The sequence below is a fragment of the Peromyscus eremicus genome, chromosome 20, assembly GCF_949786415.1.
Source record: "Peromyscus eremicus chromosome 20, PerEre_H2_v1, whole genome shotgun sequence".
Taxonomy (NCBI): Eukaryota; Metazoa; Chordata; class Mammalia; order Rodentia; family Cricetidae; genus Peromyscus; species Peromyscus eremicus.
The window spans coordinates 11690768-11704271 of record NC_081436.1 but is presented as its reverse complement, the minus strand read 5'-3'; the positions used below and the strand labels follow the sequence as shown (position 1 = coordinate 11704271).

The 13504-nt window shown below is 40.2% G+C and overlaps 1 protein-coding gene across 1 annotated transcript in view; it reads left to right on the top strand.

The window, feature by feature from the left end:
- Positions 1-10877: 10877 nt before the first annotated feature.
- The window catches only part of Muc19 (mucin 19, oligomeric), a 194988-nt gene continuing 192361 nt past the window's right edge, over positions 10878-13504 (top strand). Inside the window, exons 1-2 of the mRNA XM_059247992.1 lie at positions 10878-10978; positions 12341-12408. Of these exons, the coding sequence (XP_059103975.1) occupies positions 10878-10978; positions 12341-12408 (169 nt within the window). The remainder of the gene's footprint in view (positions 10979-12340; positions 12409-13504) is intronic.

Here is a 13504-nt window from a genome sequence, read left to right as displayed (position 1 = left end):
ACAGGGACAATGGGAGCTTCCTAGTCTGTTGTTTCCTTGGCATTTGATACCCAGCCTTACCCAGAGAGACTCTGTGTGTCAAAGACTTGGCCTGAAGAGTATGGAGGAAGAAAGACTATCAGTATGTGCCCACTGGGCTATTGCCTTGCCTCTGTGATAATCTGCTACGTCATGATACTTGAAACCTAAACTCTACACAGTACCCCATTTAAGTTACTTCAGTTGATTGTCATTGTGTCTGTGCACTTTAACACCATAAAGCAGTGTGGTTCCCATTTATAGATGAAAATAGAACAGTGTGATAAAATGGGTCATCAGGGAGGAAGGTATAAAATTCAAAGCTAGTTTTCAGGAAGTGACTCAAGGGATGAACAGACAATAGTTTCTACAGTGATATTGCCCACTAGCAGATGGACCCATGTGCACTGCCTTTGGAGCATGCACCTTTTAAAAATGTATACTGCCAAATACTGGCATTTGTGACCATTTCCCACCCCTTGACAACTTGAATCTAATGTATGGGAAACCCTTGATAACAGCATTTATATAAAAACAATTATAAAGCTAATGAACTTCTTGGAGAGGGTCTTAGGAATAATAGAGACATATTTCAATTCTAAGTTTATCTTCCATCTTGAGAAACATAAAAGAAACCTAGAGCTTTATGTAATTACAAAAGATTTCCCCCATTTCTTTGCAAAATATACCCTGCAAGTAAATTCAGATAATTTTCTATTATTATTTTTAAACATACATAGTAGGAATTCAATATACTAAAATTATCTTCAGAGTTACTTTAAAAGTGAAGTAGAAGGAAAAAAGAAAGAAAAGGGAGAGAGGGGCGGGGAGGGGAGGCTATGAATTGGAAAGACCTTGCTCTTAGTCCTGGGGCCATTATTTATGAGTTCATCAAATTGCAGTAAGTCACCCAAAGAGCTGGTTAAGCTTTCCATTTATTGTGTAATGCCAAGGGGAGTGTGTTTGAAAAGAAGAGAGTAAGCTGAGATAGAAGCTAAGTGTTGAGACTATCTCATGCCGACTCTCTACTTAGCTTGTGACCTTTGCCTTTCAGTCTTTGTGTAACATACCAGGAACTGCATGAGGGTGTGGGCAAGTAACCAGCCAGAAGAGTAGCCTAAGGAAGTAATGACACTTGGTCTCCATTTCCATGGAACTAAAACGTCTTTATAACTAGACATTAGGATGAGGGATGCAGCATCTGGTCACAAACTCTGACCTTTGGGAAAATGCTTGCCAGTGTGCCATCACCCATCTTCTGTGTATACTACCCCTAAATCAGTCTCCAACTGAGCACTTGGCAAGAGTCCATTTTCTCGTTAGTTTACTTTAAAAGGAAAAGTCAAGGACCTTGCCTCAACTTCTATCTTGACTTACTTGGCTTGTTATATGGTGATAGCTAGCTAGTCTTGGGGCCAGTTCCTAGCCATGCATGTAAAATGTGATTCATTTTCAGACATGTTTGTTGGGGGCTGGGCTGAATGAAGGATTTCTCGCAGGCACTCATGTATGGAGAGGGAATGTAGTTCCTTGTTTAAAACCAAGAACTTGGCAGAGCCAGTCATTGCTTGGGGTCTGAGTCTCGGAATTTTTTTCTGAGATCCTGCTGTATGGAAGGAACAGAGGTCCTTCTCTAAACCAGGAATAGGCTTGGTAGAGCCAGCAATAGGCTGGGGCCAGGGCATTGGGGGAATTGTGGCTTCAGACCCTGAGATCCCAACTCTTCCCACCATAGGGGCTATGGTTATCAGTCCCAAGGCTGTTTTGGGCTCAGTCTGTGTTTCTTTCATGCAATATTGTTTGATTACCTTCCTTCTGACTTAGTCCCATTGTATGATAGTCTCTGATGACTTTGTCCCATCACCACACCCCAGAAATAGTATTATAAGAAGCTCTGTTCTTAATAAGATTGCTTGGTATATAACATACCTTTTACAAGACCTCCCAACCCCAGCTTTCCTCTCTATCTTCTTTATCTTCTTATCTCCTGGTGATCACTCACTTAGGACCCTGTCACTGAAGAACAACCTGGTGGGTTCTGGTCACAAGTCATGCACAAATATTATCCCATAAGGAATCATGGTGTGCATCAACTTCACTAAAAAGGATTTCTTTATAATTTTCACACTGTTAAATGCTGTGACCTCGGGCAGTTACTCTTGTGAGCCATCTATGATGGAACTTCCCCTGTTGTGGAGACCTTTTGTTTTCTTTGTGTTATTTTTTTCTAGCCACTAATACAAAGCTTGGAAGGAATCTGCTCCCAAAGTATCAGTTCTGTTTCTTTCACTGAAACCCATGACCAGGTATAGTTGGGAAAATGAGTTTGGGCTTCATGCCAGGCCGTTACCTTCCTGTCTGCTGCTTTATCAAGTACTCACCTGTTCTTCTATACTACTCTGGTCCAAATTCCATGCGACCCTGTTACAAGGGGAGGATTTCTTTGTACCAAAGTAAAAGTTTATCTGTTTTGTTTAATCTTAAATTACTCAACTGCATGCACTAAGTGACCCTGTCACTAGTATGAGCTATAAACAATAAAACATGTTTAATTTGCTATGATTGAGATCAGTGCAGTTGGTACTTCTACGTTTTTTCTATTCCAGTGAGTTGCCTGCTGCTACTAGTCTCTCAATAATATGTACTCTCTTCTATTCTCTTTCCTCTATATATGTGTGTGTGTGTGTGTGTGTGTGTGTGTGTGTGTGTGTGTGTGTGTGTGTTGGGGTGTACTGGCTAGTTTTGTGTGTCAACTTGAGCCATCAAAGAAGCTAGAGCCATCAAAGAAGGAACCTTGATTGAGGAAATGCCTCCATGAGATCCAGCTGTAAGGCATTTTCTTAATTAGTGACCAATGGGGGAGGGCACAGCACACTGTGGGTGGTACCATCCCTAGGCTGGTGGTCCTGGGTTCTATAAAAAGGTGGGCTGAACAAGCAATGGGAAGCAGGCTAATAATCAGCATACCTCCATGGCCTCTGCATCAGCTCCTACCTCCAGGATCCTGCCCTGCTCAAGTTCCTGTCCTGACTTCCTTCTGTGATGAACAGCAATGCTGAAGTGTAAGCCAAATAAACCCTTTCTTCTCCAACTTGCTCTTTGATCATGGTGTTTGATTGAAGCTATAGAAACCCTAACTAAGACATAGGGGTGTACATAGGTGTGCATGGGTGTGCTCACTTGTCCAGGTGCATCTGTAGACCAGAGGATGACATTGGGGTGTCTTCCTCAATCGATTCTCTGCCCTTTTTTGAGATAAGCTCTTTCACTGAACTTGATGCTCACTCTTTGGGATAGACTGCCTGGCCAGTAAGTTTCTTGGATAGCCTTGTCACTACCCTCCAGTGCTATGGTTACAGACTCGTGCCTCCATGCCCAGCTTTTCCATGAGTGCTTGAGATCTAAACTCAGGTCCTCAGACTTGTGCTGCAAATAATTTTAACCACTGAGCCCTTCTTTTCTCCTTTTGTTGTGACAGGGTCTCATGTAGTCCAGGGTGGCCTTGAAGTCACTATATAGCCAAGGACGACATTGAACTTCTCATACTCCTCATCCATCTCCTGAGTGCTGGTATCATAGGCATGTGCCACCATAAGTGACTTTTATGTGGTGCCAGGCATCACAGACATGACCTTACGTATGCTAGCTTTGTACTCAACCTTACGTACTCAACTAAGTGAGCTACATCCCCAACATGTGTGCTCTATTCTGAGTAGGATAAAGCTCCCTGCAGCAGAGGGATAGAAAGTGTTCTGCTTTTGTTTTTATTTTGTTTTGTTTTTAGTTGTTGGAGGTTAACAACGACAGATGAGAGCAGCATCAATATTTAAGATGATCGAATAGAAATTACTTTAGCACAAAACAAGGAGTTTTTCTTTATGTAACTGTCATATATCACATGTATGATCATGAACCTCCCTTTACCTGTTCTGCTTCCCCCTTCAATAAGCAACTTTCCTTCCATTTGTTTCATGTTCTCTGTGTCTGATGATTAGCCCCAGGCCCATGACACAGGGTTTTATGAGTGAATTTTCACATCAACAGCCTTGTATACATTTCTGGATGGCCCTTTCTCCTTGTATTAGGAAATCATAAAGTAAAGTAGATCACATTTCAGTGTTATGCGCCTTTGTGCTTGAGTAAAGCTGGGAGTCTCTTTGACCTTTAGCGAACTGTGTTTACCAAGAAGTATTTTATGTCAAAGATAAATACCAGATGTATCCATATGTAAGTAAACACACATGCTACCAATACTGTAAGTAAATTATTATGCTTTGCAGACAATTTAATCACATTTTGTGTAGCTTCTACGAATTGCTTTATACACCCTGGTTTCCACAAAGGTAATTACTGAGTCAATTACAGAGCTGCCCACCCTCTGGCTGTTGGCAGTCTATGTTTTATCCCTTCTTTGTCGGATATTGACCTTACCTTAAAGAAAATGACTTTCTAGGTGCTCTTAGTTTCTTGGCTCTATATAAATTTGTCCATAACTTATTTATTATTTCAACTAACTTTGTATGTTAAAAGTAATATAAATAGAAAAAATGATATTTAAAATGCTAGAACTTTTTATGGTACACTTTTACACTAAGGAAAAATGTAAGAAAATAATATAAGTTTTAATTAGTAGTTAGAGCCCTGTATGTCAAAAGACACTGAGTAGGATCTTGCCTGTATCATACTCAACCTCCAGATCCAGCCCAGCTCTTACAACTTGCACCAGGACCCTGCAAGCACACTCCCCAATTCTCAGAACTAGCCTGGGTCCCATATCCAGCTCCCCAAACTAGTCAGATGAACCCCAGCCACACTGTGCCCAACCTCCTGGCTTAGACTAGAACACACATCTTGCATGTTAGTCTAGCCCTCTTTATAGATGCAGTGGCACTTCTATGGCCAGTAACCAAGAGCTATCTAATTGGACATAAGGCCCACTCAACAGGAGGAAATTCTGGTTCTGGAAACCTAGCATATTCTTTTCTGTTTTATTAATTTGTTTATACACATCTTGTTTGAGTTCACTGCTATTTTATAATAATATTTGTGTTGGTTGTAGGGCTTTTCCTCTTCTTTCATATCACTGGTCCCTATTAATATAGGATTGTTGATTTTTGGAGAACTTGTATCACCTTATTCTCTCATATTTACTCTTTTTATATTGGGGTTGTTAAAATATTAGCTAGATTTTTATAAATCTAGACGTTATAGTCTCTCCCATTTACCATAGGTGTTTACTGAGGTTAGAGTGTGATTATGTTATGGCTAGATTATGGTACAGTTTTTAACAACTTGGATAGGGGCACATCTCAGTAGATAAGTACTTGCCTACTATGCTCTAGGCACTGTGGTCCATTTCTAGCACCATTCCCAGAGAAGAAAACTGGAGTAACAACTTGCAACATGTAAAGGAATCAAACAGAATAAAGTAACCATTTAAGAACAGCTACCACCACAATACTAGTACCAACAGAGGCAAAAAGATAGTATAGAGTGATATGAAAGGATTGTACTAACTAAAAACTAAGAATAAGAAAAGGATTTTTAAAAGTGATACAAAATGAAAGGAAAATAAGAAGAGCAGATAAATGAGGGAAATGAGAACCCGGAGAAGCGGAAAAGGAGATTCAGTTAAAGAGTTAAATAGTGGAAAAAATCAGAGCAAAGGAAAATTTAAAAAGTGAAAAAAGAAGCAAGATGGGAAAATGATCCAATAAAAAAGTTAAAATAAGGGACAAAGAAAGAAAGGAAGAAAGAAGAGATTTAAAGTGAAACATTAAAAGAGAATAGATGAATGGGGCCACAGAGATGATGAAAAAGCGTTCATATGTAAATATTCAGGAAAGCAGGTATGACCAAAATGGTATTAAAAAATACCCATCCAAATCAAACAATGACCAGGTTTCCTTCAAGGTGGTCAATTGTGGGGCAGGAGGGAAGACTCTCAGCCTGGGTAGTAGTAGACTTCCCGACACATTCAGCAGAGAACTTAGGCTGTGTGTTGTCAACCTTGTTATTTTTTCCTTTGGGTTGTCTAACAACCAGGGGGCAGCACCGGCTGTCGCTGTTCCTGTTCATCCTGTTGACCTTTGCTGGGTGGGTGCAGACCTGAGCATTTCTATCAAGAGTGCCAGTCTGGGTGCCTGGTGTGTTTGCTTGCGTCTGCTTAGAGTGATGGCGTAGGCAGAAGGTGTGTGTCCATCTGCCTTGCAGAAAAGGTAGGGTGAATGCTGTGTTCCACCGTCTGTGCTACTCCCACAAGCAAGCAGTTACTTCTGTCTCTCCTTCAGCCTCCTCCTGTATGTCCTTCAGTTACATTTATCTCTCCCTTTAGAGCTCCCATGAAGCGCTTCCCATTTGTGGCCCAGACTGGCTTCCCACCAGGGGGCGCTCGCAGAGCTTTTGATCCAGTCTTGCCCCTTAGCCAGACTTCTGTATCCTCTGCTCACTGGATCAGTACATGGCTCTTGTGACGGGTTCCCGGAAACACAGCTGTCAGTTTTACAATTTTTGACTTCTTAACACGGCTTACTGATACTGCCCTGTCGTTAGTTGTGTGGAAAGGAAAGAGAAATTCACAGTCAGGGTGTGCCCTGCAGATTGTAAGTGCCCTGTCTGTTGAGGCTGTAATTCTGCACTGTGCTGTGGCCCCCAGCAGGTTGTATTCTGGGAAGAACTTCTCCTACTTTATTGAATTTGTCTCTGCCCCACCCTCTGAGGTGATGACACAGTGTAATGGTTGAGTATGCTCCTTTGATTGCCTGTTCCTTTCTCTGAACATTAGGGAACTTTCCAAGTCTTTGTTCATAGCTAAACTTCGGTACCTTCTCCACTGTCACACACCTCCAAAGTGTTCGTCCCTGGTCTGACACCCTCTCCTGAAAACCTGGTGATAGTTGAAAGCATCCAGTCCACCATCTTGTGGCCTCCAATCTTCTATGTCTTGACATAGTTACATGGATATTTGCTATGAAATAAACCTTGTGGTTACACACTTTTAAAGAGTTACTTATTCCGGCATAGCTCCAGATTAAGAATAAAGTGTCCTAATTTACTTGTTCTGAAACAAAATTTTTCTGCAAGTGATTCCTGTCAGTTTTAGCCTCTGGTATTCCTTTAGCCTGTCAGGGGTTATAGGACATATTATTCATGCATGAAAAAAGTCATTGGTAATGAAATAAACCATTGTTATGTCACTATAGCATGCCTTATTTGGTTTGAAAATACTAATTAAGATGGCATGCACATACAGCTGGGCATGCCTTTAATCTCAGCACTTGGGAAGCAGAGGCAGGTGGATTTCTATGAGTTTGAGGCCAGCCTTATCAACAAAGCAAGTTCTAGGACAGCCCAAAACCAACCACTACCCACCCTCACAAAAGACTGTATGCAAGACTAACTGAAATTTTGAATGTAAAATGTGTGTTGCTCAGTATGAAAAGCAGAGAAGCATGGTGAGTGTGGCTCAGAAAACCCTCTGATGTCTGTCATGTTTGTTTGAGCCCCTTGCAAAGCATACGCGTGGAAATACTTTGCTGCTCATTTGAATGCTGATCCAAACTTCAAAAAGACACTGTGGGTTCAGTTGATTCTATGGGCCATGCTATTCCGGTGTCTTCAATCCCTCTGGCTCCTACGATCCTTCTTCCTCCTCTTCCTTGGGATTCCTGACCTCTGCTGAGAGGCTTGCTCTTTTCTGAAGAGAAACTGAGGAACATTGGATCTGGGGAAGTGGGGAGCAGGGGACTCTGAGGAATGGAGGGAGGGGAGGCTGCAGTTAGGATATATTGTATGAGAGAAGAATAAATAAATAACAAAGTAGTGAGAGGGGAGGATTGTGGGGTCGGGGGTGGATTTGTATAGGCCATCTCCTGAGGAGCTGCCTGTATTTATTTGTTAAGACCCTATTCTTCATGGGTTGTCTTGTCCAGCCTTAATACTAGGGAAGCACCTAGTCTTGCTGCGACTTGATAGCCGTGTTTGGTTGATATCCATGGGAAACCTGCCCTTTTCTGAATAGAAACGGAGAGAAGTAGATGTGGGGGCTCAGAGGGGAGGTGGGGGAGACTGGGAAGAGAAGAGGGAGAGGAAACTACCATCTTTATGTAAATAATAATCATTAAAAATGAAAATGATATTAAAAAAAAGAATGTTACAACCACAGACTGGGTGACTTAGACAATAGAAGTCTGTTTTCACACAGTTCTACAGCTAGAAGTATGGGCCCAGGTGCTTGGCAGTGTTCATCCCTTCTAAGTCTGTGAGGGAACACTGCATTCCCAGCATAGCTCCCCCGTGGGGTTATGTGTGGCTGTTTTCTTCCCTTGGGGTCAAATTTCTTAGCATGAGCAGTACATTGCATAAGGGCCTACCTGAACCCCCTCCTTTGGATTTAATTCCCTCTCAATAACACTATCTCCAAATAGGATTCCATTCTGATAGCCTGAGGATGTTGACTTCCATATCCAGATGTTTTGTTGGTTTGTTCGTTGGTAGTTGGTAGCAAATCTGCAGGACACATTGAGAAGACAGGCTCAGAAAACATCCTTATTCAGAAGAAAGGAGGACAGGAACAGAGAGTGGGGTAACCTTAAGACAATGATCAGTATATTTAGAAAATGGCAGAACATTCAGGGAAGGTCTACCTTGGCTGAGTAAGGCACACAAGTTTGAAACCAGAGTGTGAAGGACTGAAAGTCAGACTGAGAACATCATCCCCAGTGAAGATATACTGAGATCTGAGGTAGTGGGAAGAAGTTCTTGTTAACACCCTTTGAAAGTCCATTCCACATTGTCAGTCTCCCCTGCCTTCTTGGAGGTGTTCTATCACTGTCAAGCTTATATTGTTTATATAGAATGTTACATAATGGCATGTGTTTGATGAGCAGTTCCTCAAAAATTTAACTAAATTTTTATTTCTCCAGGATTAAAGCTTTTCATATCACAACACATGTCTAATTTTGAGAGAGTCACTTTTCAGATTTTCGATCGTAGTGTGTATGACAATAGAGAACTTTCTGTTCCATAGCCCAAACAGATCTTGTTTAATATGTCCCATATTTCCTTCTGGAACAAACCTTGTTCTGTAAACTCAATCTTGCCCACACTGATGCTATTGTCCTTCCGACAGTTGACTTTCTCTGGCAGTACATTGCTAAGTGTATAGACTTAAGCCACATCCTTTTGAATCAGGAAAGTGACATTTGCCTTTTGCTCTTTTGATCGACATTCCTGTAAGATATGTATAATAATTTTATATTATGAGACCTTTATTTTACTTTTATAGTATTGTGAAAAAGCTAAGTGCTTGATGATCCTTGTAAAACTGATCTACCTTGTTAGAAATTCTTGAACAAAAGAGTCTACATCACACAAAAAGTGTTTTTTTAACAATTCTACAATAACATTTAGTAGAAATTTACAGTATAAACTCATATGTGGATACCTTTGCCTTTACAATGATCTCTATCATAGATATCTTGAAATCTGAAGAATTAAAGAAAAAACTTGCAGAGATGAAGTGGTGTTAATAATAATCCAAAAGAGGATTATATTGTCAGAGTGGGAGCTGACAGAATTGCTGGCATCTTGACTGAAATCCTGGCTGCTGATGTAGGAGTTTATGTGAATTAAAAAAGAGGCAGGTAGAGTTTGGGTACAGATGTCAGTAGATGAGGACATGAAGGATGGAAACTTACATCTTATCTTTTGATAGCATTTATTTTCTCATAAAAGTTTAACGTAATGTCATTAACTCCAAGGAATTATGAGAAAGGTGTTGGATACTGGTAGGGAATATAACATGGGAGAACATCAGAGCAGAGTGGATAGGAACTAGAATTGTTTGGTTATGGTATATGTTCCCATGTGGTGAGGAAGTTTGGCCTGTGTGTGTGTGACTTTATCCAACCATACTCATTTGTGTGGCATAAGTAGAGGAAAGGAGGGACTTTAACAAAAGCCTTGTTTTGGAGCTCCCAAACTCATATAAAGAGCTTAAAGAAAGTGAGGGTTAATGAGAACTAATAGTGGTGATGATTGACCACACAACGGAAGCAGGTGTACTGGTGTTGCTGATGGGATGAGGAAGGGTGAAAGGATTCTGGGGAATGTGGGTATACTTGATTAGAAAGGCAGGAAGCAAGACTTTGTGAGACATAGAATATTTGAAATTGCATTCAGCTTTGTCCATATTGTGCTTACCACCTAAACCCCTTCCCTAGTTGACATGTCCAATTCTCATCTTCTTTTCATTGTCCAGGTGTTAGACCCCACTCCCAAGCTGAGGAAATCTAAACTCTCTTGGAGTATTCTTAGCATTTTACTGAGTCCAGCTGACTGTTAATGTCTCACATTTCCCTTCAGTCCCCAGATGTTCCTGATAAATTGTGATTTAGTCTAGCCTTCTATGTGTCTCAGCCATCTGTTAAACTCATAGCAGAATAATTACATCATAATGGTGATATAAAAAAGTGAGCTTTCTGTCTCCTTTACAACAGAGTTGTGTATTATGCAGAAAATGCAGAATAAATGATAGCAGTGATTTTCTGTCTTTTATGCCTCAAAAAGCACTGTTCCCTCTTAGATGTGCTTTTTTCTTTATTGGGAACCCCTCTTCCCCATATTTAAAGTTTTAATTTAGTTGTTAATTACTGAAGAAAAACAGAACTGTTGTTTCGAAGCCATACAAAGTCATTTTCTTTCCCTTCATGTGTCTGCATGTATGCTGTGTGTGAACATGTTTATGGATATTTCCACATGTATGGATTCACTTGTGTGTCTAGAGACTTCAGGCTGACAATGGGTGTCTTCCTTGATTGTTTTCCACCTTATTCATCTGAATAGTCTCTTAGTCGAACATGGAACTACCCAGCTTGCTCCAGGCATCCTCTGTCTCTACCTTCCGAGCACTGGGATTAGAGCCGGGTACCATTCCCACCTGGCATTCACTTGGATTCTGGTATCTGAAGTCCTGTTCTCATACTTGCATGTCCCGCACTTTATCCACTAAGCCATTTTTCCAGTCCTGAAGTCAGTGTTCTTCACTAATCTGAAGGAGGCTTTTCCTCTGGCATTAATGTGTCCATGTCTGCACATTCTCCACATTTCTGATCTCGGGGGGGGGGGGGGGGGGGACTCACATGGCTTGCAGTGACTGTGTTACCCTAAACAGACAAACAGATTTAAAGTAGTTTAATCTTTGGTGGGGTGGGGAGCAGGTACATAAAACATTCAGCACACATTGATGAGGTTGTCTAAGAAGAAAGACCTTGTTCAGTTCTTTTGGATTAATTAGTTGAGAGAGGGGAACAGAAACGGCAAGAAAAAGGGAGTTGGTCTATGTTTTTCTCATTTCCCACATATTTGCTGCTTTTCTAAGAATAATAAACTCTTCCCTTTCCTGTAGCTTCTGCTGTTTTCTTGGTAGCAACTGGGTATCAATGAGAAGCAAATGGAAGCCTCAGAGATGCGCATCTGGCCTTCTAGGGTTCACGTCCATTGGGTAGTATGGAAGACATCTTGTTTACTTCCCTATGCTGCTAAGCACAAAACAGCTCTTACTCTGCACTCAAACTTGAATTTTGTGCAGATCAATAACCCTTAAACAGGTTTTCTATTTAATCTTATTTCTGTCCCCAAACATTTTTTCTCATGTCAACATTTCCATTTACTTCTGCTTATGTGTGTGTCTGATTGTGAAGTGCATGGGAAAGATGTGTTATTAGAATATTAGGCTTTTTAAAATAATAAAACTAGGACTGTAAAAGATACAGTCCTGTATTTTAGTGTGTCTGTACCTAGATGTTAATTATATGTATACCCCAAAGGAATAACTATGATAATATTATTAAGCCAAAGCAAAGAGTTCTTTGTTTCAAGGTAAGTTAAATGTTCAAAATATGTTTTATTGTCAAAGGAAGGATGATTTTAATATATCATAATATTTGAATTCCTTGAGTCATTAAGACATCTGTGATGATTGATAGGGCTCAGATCAAGGCATGTCATCAGCATAATTGAGCCTTAATCCTGAGGCTTTCAGTTCCTGGCCTTGCTGTTTGCCCAGGGTGGCAAGAAGGCATATTCTGTGTCTGGCATGAGCCCGACTTGGACCAAGGTAGAAGATGTCAGAGAAATTGGACACTAACTGGATGTGCCGTAGACTGTCACTGCCTCGTTACAGTGTTTACCTGTGTTGTCGTCACCAGGCCTGCCAATCCAATTACTGGCCAGAGCTGGTGTTGAGATGGCCTATAAATATGCAGGCCGGAGGCTGCCATGACGGGCCTGATTCTCCGGCATGAACGGTTTCTATGCCTAGGTCCCAGATCATCACCATGAAGCTGATCCTTTTGTGCCTGGCTGTGGTGCACTGCACCTTTGGCAAAGGTAAAGAATTTAAGAGTCTTTTTAAAATTTAATAAGTGCCTCTGTACTTAATGCTTAGTGTTCTGTACTTTTTTGTGCTTCAGAGTAGGGTAATATGCAGGGATACATTTTTTATTTCAGCAGATGTTATTTATGCTTTAAGAAGTGATCTCAAGGGTGTGGTGTGGTGTGTGTGTGTGTGTGTGTGTGTGTGTGTGTGTGTGTGTGTGTGTGTGTTAGCCTTAAGGTTCATTGATCATTCTCAGCACAGTTTATACTTTGATAACCATGGTTTGAGTATACATTCCCGTTAAGTCTAGAAGGCTGCACTGAGAATTGTGGTATTTACAAATAAGAGCCACTTCTGAAAGGACCAGACTTAGTCTATCACTAAGACAAAATATCACAGGAAAGACATTTCGTGAAGTGACCAATTGCTTAGATATTTCAAAAAGCCAGACTTATTGAAGGCATTCTGATAAAATTAAAAATTGAGCAAAATAAAAAAAATATTAAGCAGCAGTTTTACAGTCAATCAAAACAAAATTTATATGGTTTCACCAGTCATGACTGTAGAAAAAAATTTTAAAGAAAGAAAAATTTTAAAGTTCCGGGATAGGTAAAAAAGTCAGTTATAACTAAAGCTATAATATATGTATATATATAAATATAATGAAATGTAGATTGGCACTGTGTGTATATTTCTTATAAGCTTTCTTAGGCTATTCTTTATTCTCACTCAAATAAAATTCATAAAATTGTTTAGGTCATTCTTTATTTTCATTTTTAGCTAATATATTACTGAGAAAATATTAGGGAAAATAAAATCAGGTAAAATTTAGATTGGAAAATTTTAGGTCAAGGCTGTTCTGGAGAAAAGACATAGCATATTGACCAATATTAAATGATGAGTTTTGTTTGCCACTGCATTTTCAAGACTGGGAAAGTGTGACTTTCGGTATATAGGCCAATGTATTCCCTAATCACATGGGGGGAAGTCTATTAAATAAGAAAGCTCCAAAATAATAAATTAGTATTAAAATGTCAGTTATTATATATAAAGGGGGTTGCTCATATTGAGTTGTAAGAAAGAATTGAAGTAAAGTTATTTTCATTG